Raw genomic sequence first — 7,309 nt, 5'->3', positions numbered from 1 at the left:
GTTCGAGGATGTCCGAATCTTCGTCGATCATCACGCGCAAGCTCTGCTTTCGATGAAAGAGGACCGTCGAGAGGCAGCTCTCGCCCCGGAAACAAATCCCGCATGCCGAAGCCCATCGACGCTCGACCAAAAAGCGTCGCTTCGAAGCCGCTGGCAAGCCATAACGTCGTTATGGGAACCGACTCGGCCCCAAACCCGAGACGCTCAAGTTCCGCAAACGACGGGCGAACCAAACAAATGCGGATGCCAGTATGCGGATTCTGCACTGGGGCACACAGTCTGCCTCAATGCACCAATTTTCAAGTGCTGACGCCAAAAATGCGTCACCACTACGTGCAGAACCGCATGGCCTGTGCGCTATGCCTCGCATTTTCTCATACGGCATCACAATGTCAGAGACCCCAGGTATGCCATCGGTGTAGGGGGAAGCATCATACCCTCCTGCACTATGATGGACTGCGGGAACAAAATAATCCGAGGCCGCAGGCGCAAAGTGCATACGGCCAACGTGACGAGAGCGATTACAACGCTCATCCACGAAGTACGGCCGTATCGAAGCCGAAAGGAAAACCTTCGACTTCGAAGGCCTACAAGAAATCGGCCTCGACATCACACTGTACCGCGCTCGGTACAGGCGCACCGAGGACCGTGCTGCTAGCCACGGCACGAGTACGCGTGTTCGGAGAGAACGGTGCATCGCGAATCGCGCGAGCACTGTTAGACCAAGGATCGGAGACGTCATTCGTCTCCGCAGGTCTGGCAAACGACCTCCGATTGAAACGCGTGCGTACCCCAGCCACGGTATCGGGCTTGGGGGGCGGCCAGACGCAGCAAATAAAATATAGCGTCGGTTTAAACCTCGGCTCGATAAACGAGTCGAAACCGATATGTGTCGCTCAAGCGTACGTCGTGCCGAAAATCACGACCTACCGCAACACGTCGGCGAACGCGCGTGTTTACAGTGCGTTCCGAGGTTTACCGTTAGCCGATCCAGAAGCCAGGGCCGATCCTACGATCGAAATTCTGATCGGAGCGGATTTATATGCTCAGGTGATTCGTTCGGGCTTCCGACGAGGGGCGAATGAAGGTCCGATCGCCCAAGAAACGGCGTTTGGCTGGGTTATATCCGGCCCTATACACGCTGAAGGCGACGGCCGGAATACGGTAAGAACGCTGCATTGCACCGTTCTCGAATCGCTGGATTACGCAATTCGACGATTCTGGGAAACCGAAGAAATCCCCACGACCTCGGTGCGGTCCAAGGCGGAAGAAGAGTGCGAAGCACTCTTCCGAAGAACCGTCGAACGGGACAAAACCGGACGGTTTATAGTCCGATTGCCCTTGAATCACCCGAGACCGGACGAAGCGTTAGGATACTCGTTCCACATAGCGCTGTCCGCTCTCGCGAGGATGAGGCGTAAACTGGAGGCGGATACGACCCTCGACAGAGAATACTCTGAGTTCCTCGCGGAGTACGAGTCCTTAGGTCACATGACTCGGCTTGAGCCGATTGACCAGAATCGACTGTACATTCCGCATCGAGCGGTCGTACGCACGGAAATTGCAACGACCAAACTGCGAGTTGTGTTCAATGCAACCAGCAGAACGGTCGGAGGGCGATCCCTAAACGACGTCCTGCATGTCGGACCAAAATTACAGAACGATATCACCTCGGTTTTAACGAGGTGGCGTCTGTATGAGTACGTTCTGGTGGCAGATATCGAGAAGATGTTTCGGCAAATCCTCGTCGCCCCACAGGACCGTCGTTTCCAATGCATCGTATGGCGCGCGTCAAACGACGAAAAGCTCAAAGCTTTCGAATTGAATACCGTAACATACGGTACGGCGTGCGCCCCATATTTAGCGATGCGTACCCTCCTCGAATTAAAGGAGCAGGATGGAGAGAGGTACCCTCTCGCCGCTCCGATCCTCGAGAGGGACATATACGTCGACGACGTATTTATGGGAGCGTCCAACAAAACCCTGCTGGAGAAAATTCGCAAGCAAGTCTGCGATCTCCTGCAGGGCGGTGGGTTCAAGTTGAGGAAATGGGCTGGAAACTCCGCGAAATTATTGCGGAACATCCCCCAAGGTGCTCACTCCCACGCCGTAGACCTCACTCTGTTCGACGATTCCGAACTGAAAGTGCTTGGTCTACGATGGATCCCATCCGGAGACTACTTCCATTTCGATCTGCAACGGTTTCAACCGTCTGCGTTACCGATGACAAAAAGAAATTTGTTCTCGGAGATCGCGAAGCTCTTCGATCCCCTCGGCTGGTTATCACCAGTCGTAATCCGTGCAAAAATTCTGATGCAGTCCCAATGGCTGGAGAAAATCCAGTGGGACGACCAAATTTCCACGGACACGCAAAAAACGTGGAACACGTTTTGCAGGGATTGGAGCAGTCTCAAAGAACTAAAATTCCCGAGATGGATCCAATACGGAGCCGACGCAGTTACTGTGGAACTACACGGATTCTGCGATGCATCACTCGCTGCCTATTCGGCCGTCACTTACTTACGTGTGACGACGAAAAATAATGACGTGTTTACGACATTAATCATGGCAAAGACACGAGTGGCTCCGATAAAAACACAGTCTATCCCCGTCCTGGAATTGAATGGGGCTGTGTTACTTTCCGAGCTCATAGTGCACGTGAAACGGTCATTCCCCATAGAAATGAGCCGCATAATCTGCTGGACAGATTCCACGATTGCACTCGCTTGGTTGAAAAAGCATGCGTCGACATGGAAGGTTGTGATAGCCAACCGTGTGTCAAAAATTCAGACCATGCTCCCAAAAGCTGAATGGCGGCACGTTCCCACGCGCTTCAACCCAGCGGATCTGAATTCGCGAGGTGTAGACGCCGCAGAACTCATTCAGTCCGAATTATGGATTTCCGGGCCGAAATGGCTTCGACAATCAGAGGAAAATTGGCCGAAATCGCCAGCCTCGCTCGAGACCGAGGAGGGTAAACGCGTATCGCATACCCTCGTGGCCACTCCGGAAAAGGAATGGAACTTAGTTTTCCGATTTTCCCAATGGAGTAAGCTACAACGTGTGACTGCCTATTGCCTCCGGTTCCGGAGGCCGGCGGTCGGAGAACGAAGGTCATTCGATGCAAAAGTTGTCGAAGCAGCGGAAATCCAGCGTGCAACGGAAAGAATTGCACGCTACTTACAGCGTACGCATTTCGCAGAAGAGTACCGGTGCTTGAAAAAGCGCAAGGGAATCCCTGCGACATCTCCTCTAAAGAGCCTAAACCCTTTTCTCGACGATAAGGAAGTCTTACGAGTGGGTGGAAGGTTGGAGAATGCGACGCTTGCATGGGAAACCAAACACCCGATTATCCTGCCGAAACATCATGTGTCTAACATGATAATCAGGCAATGCCACGTGGATACGTTGCACGGGGGTTTACAATTGACCATGTACACGGTGAGACAGAAATTCTGGATCATCGGCTGCCGAAACGCGGCGCGCACGGTTATCCACCAATGCATACGATGCGTGAGATGGCAAGCAAATACCTCCACGCAAATTATGCAGGATTTAATCCCGGAGCGCAGTCGCGCGGCACGACCTTTCTCAAACTGCGGAGTCGACTACGCGGGACCGTATCGGGTCCGCGACTCCGCCGGTCGTGGGAAAACGGCTCATAGAGCATACATAGGAGTGTTCATCTGCTTCGCTACGAGAGCCGTGCACATCGAACTCGTCCATGATTATACGACGAGTGCATTTCTGGCCGCATTAGACAGATTTATCGCCCGCCGAGGAGTTCCGTCCTGCATGTTCAGTGATAACGGAACGAACTTCGTCGGAGCAGATCGGGAATTGAAGGAACACTTCAATACGGTGTATCAAACCCCAGAAATGCGAACGAAGTGCGGTCAAAAGGGCATTAAGTGGAGGTTTAATCCACCCAGTGCGCCCCACTTTGGTGGTATGCAAGAAGCCGGCGTGAAATCGGTGAAACATCACCTGAAACGCATCCTCGGCGAATTTACACCCACAAGCGAGGAAATGCAGACACTCCTCTGCAAGATCGCGGCGAGTTTGAATTCGCGACCGATCGCCGCTTTGAGTGACTGTCCCGAGGATTATGCCCCTCTCACGCCGGGCCACTTCCTAATAGGCGGACCGATGAATGCACTTCCGGTCGAGTCAGTGGAAAAGGAAAAGCTCTCGCGGCTTACGCGATGGAGAGCGGTCCAGAAATTCCACGAGCAGCTCTGGAAACATTGGACGCGAGATTATCTCACGCACCTCCAGAAACGCTATAAGTGGCGCACCACCCAAGTGCAGTTAAAACCGAATGACTTGGTTTTAGTGCAAAACCCTCTTCTCCCCCCGAATCAATGGGAAATGGGACGAATCGAGGAAGTATTACCGGGCCGAGACAGGTGCGTGCGTGTAGTTAAAGTACGTACAGTTACGTCTACATACACACGTCCGATTACACGGTTGTGTAAACTGCCCGTCGATGAGTCAACATCGACAACGGCCGGCGAAGACGCACACGGGATAAACGAAGGGCCCAGGCACGCCGCTGAGTAAGTACAGTTAAACTTTTACAATAGAAAGTTTTGTACTTCTACCTTCTCTACGGGCTTTACGCGACGTGACTGCGACCTACGCCTCCAATTCTTGTTGCACGGACCGTGCAAGGGGGGCGGTATGTTTAAATATCGAGTAAAATGCGAAATTTAATTTAAATCCGAAACAATTCGTTACCCGGTTTGTTTTCGGTTACGCGACCGACCAGGAAGATTCTAGGTCGACGCGTCCGCTATTCAAAATATTAGAGGACAGAAAAACACGGTTCTCGAGGTTTTCCGCAAAGTCACGCGAACGATTAATTAACGTTCAATTTTGAAACAAGCGGTTTAAACGCCCGAGTTTAGAGAAGGTACGAAAACTATATAATAGACAGAGACGGACGAGAGACACGGCGACAGCGCCGCGTGACGGAAGACTCTCCCCCCTCACGCGCTCACTTTTGGCAGCTCGTGCTCGTCCGTCACTCGCTATCAAACCACTGCCACGAGCACTTCGGTATACGAACACGCTCAGCAGTTGCATAAAAGAATATGTAATTCGAACATTCCGACCCGAGTCGAGTTCCCCGCTCCTGGGTGCGACAAGCACAAACCAGGCGCGAGCGCGAAAGAGAAAGACATCCGACGTGAGTCACGTTGTCAGGTATTTAACGCCTATTCGTGTCTCTTTCTGTTACAGATTTACAAAACAGGATTAACTGCAGCGGCGTCTGGCCGGGCAGACAATTTCTTACAGAAGTTTTTTGTTTCCACAATTTATCAAAATAAACGGCTTAGTCGAGACATTCGGCTAAGCGGAAATTAAATTGAAATCTGTATTCTTTTCCCGACGTTCCTTCCCTCACGATCCGGACCACCGTTAGGCGAGGTTTTTTCAAACCTACTCCCCCTAACAATCCAGTATACTTTGCAAGCGGTAAAACAACACCAGCAGAATCGAAATATATTAGTTATGAGCTGGAGGTTTTGGCAATAGTTAAAGCCCTACGAAAATTTAGAATATATTTGTTAGGTATACCGTTTAAAATAGTTACAGATTGTCAGGCGTTTACATTAATGATGCGTAAGAGAGATTTGTGCGTTCGAATTGCGAGATGGGCTCTTTTATTAGAGGAGTTTAATTATAAAATAGAGCACCGTTCGGGAAATAGTTTAAGACATGTAGACGCGTTAAGCCGGAATCCGCTTCCAAAGTGTATGTTAGTAGACGAATGTGAGGATAGTATGATTGTGAGGTTACGTAAAGCGCAGTGTGAGGATGAGAGTTTGAAACCGATTGTTGAAGCAGTGAATGAAAAACAGTTAAGTGGGTTTGTAGTGCGGAATAGCCTTTTATTTAAAGAAATTGAGAGTGACGTAAAATTAATAGTGCCGCGTATTATGTAATCGCAAATCATTCGACGTGTACACGAGAACGGTCATATCGGGAGTGCGAAAACGGAGACAGTAGTTAGGAAAGACTATTGGTTCGCAGATTTAAAATCAAAAGTAGAGAAAGTGGTGCGTAATTGTGTTCCGTGTATTCTTGCTGAAAGGAAACATGGGAGACACGAAGGATTTTTACATTCTATTGACAAGGGAAATGTGCCATTAGACACATATCATATTGACCATCTTGGACCACTTCCATCTACGCGAAAGACTTATAAGCATATTTTTGTAGTTGTGGATGCATTTTCGAAGTTTGTGTGGCTGTATGCCACGAAGACTACAGCTACCTCCGAAGTGATAGAACGTTTGAAAAAACAATCGTCAATTTTTGGAAATCCCAGGAGAATTATCTCTGATCAGGGTACAGCTTTCACTTCTCATGATTTTCGGGAATATTGTAGATTGGAAGCGATAGAACAAATTTTAATAACTGCGGGAATGCCAAGGGCTAATGGTCAAGTGGAGCGTGTAAACAGAACGCTAATACCAGTAGTGACAAAGTTGTCGGCACCGAAACCGGAAGAGTGGTATCGCTATTTGGATATTGCGCAGAAATTTTTAAATGCAACACCTCATAGGAGCATCGGTACAACGCCGTTTAAGTTACTGTTTGGGACATACCCACGAATGAAGGATAATCGGGATATTCGTGAGTTAATAGAGAAGGAATGGATTGATTTGTTTCAAAGTAACAAGGAAGAGCTGCGGAATCAAGCTAAGGAAAATATTTTGAAGATTCAGCGTGAAAATCGTCGCGGATACGATAAACATAGAAAGAAAGCTCGGCAATACAAAGAGGGAGAGTTGGTTGCTATAAAGAGAACCCAGTACGGCCCGGGTTTGAAATTTGCGTCCAAATTCTTAGGTCCGTATCGAGTTGAAAGAATCCTAAGGAATGATCGTTTCATTGTGTGTAAGGTGGGCGAGCACGAAGGTCCGCAGCAGACATCGACTTTGGCGGAACACATGAAACCGTGGGTTAATGAAGCTAGTGATATCTCATCAGGTGAAGAATGAACAATGGATATCTGAGGGCAGATATCATGCAAGATGGCCGAGTGTGGGGATGTGAATGTGAGTGTGTTGTTGTGAAAGTGCGTGAGGCGTCAATTGATTGCTATGACCGGAGTCGAAGTCAGCTGTTCATACCGAGTAAATAGATTAATCGATTGCCAGGTTGCGAAGACGAATGCAGAATGCGTGTAGGTTTTGTCTCAGGGCGTACGTGTGTGTGTGTGTATATGAGAGATTAGGTGAATGTGATCGGTGGAGCAGAGCAATAGAAGCGAGTGGAAAAGGCGGACCGGCTTGAT

General features: G+C 49.5%; 1 protein-coding gene across 1 annotated transcript; it reads left to right on the top strand.

Moving 5' to 3' along the window:
• The first annotated feature begins 237 nt into the window (after positions 1–237).
• LOC122404367 lies at positions 238–7,013 on the top strand. The gene is made up of 2 exons (XM_043408301.1): positions 238–4,428; positions 6,249–7,013. The coding sequence occupies exons 1-2, from the start codon at positions 238–240 to the stop codon at positions 7,011–7,013; spliced, it is 4,956 nt and encodes a 1,651-aa protein (XP_043264236.1).
• Positions 7,014–7,309: the final 296 nt, after the last annotated feature.

The sequence above is a fragment of the Colletes gigas genome, unplaced genomic scaffold (genome assembly GCF_013123115.1).
Source record: "Colletes gigas isolate AHSC1104 unplaced genomic scaffold, ASM1312311v1 Colletes_gigas_Sc00234, whole genome shotgun sequence".
Classification (NCBI taxonomy): domain Eukaryota; kingdom Metazoa; phylum Arthropoda; class Insecta; order Hymenoptera; family Colletidae; genus Colletes; species Colletes gigas.
The sequence above is the reverse complement of the archived record's forward strand: the minus strand, read 5'-3'. Positions and strand labels throughout refer to the sequence as shown.

Coding starts and splice junctions, on each gene's coding strand:
- LOC122404367 (XM_043408301.1), top strand. CDS start 238: ATGCGGATGCCAGTATGCGGATTCTGCACTGGGGCACACAGTCTGCCT. Junction 4,429..6,248: donor GGTGCGTGCGTGTAGTTAAA/GTACGTACAGTT, acceptor GCATTTTCGAAG/TTTGTGTGGCTGTATGCCAC.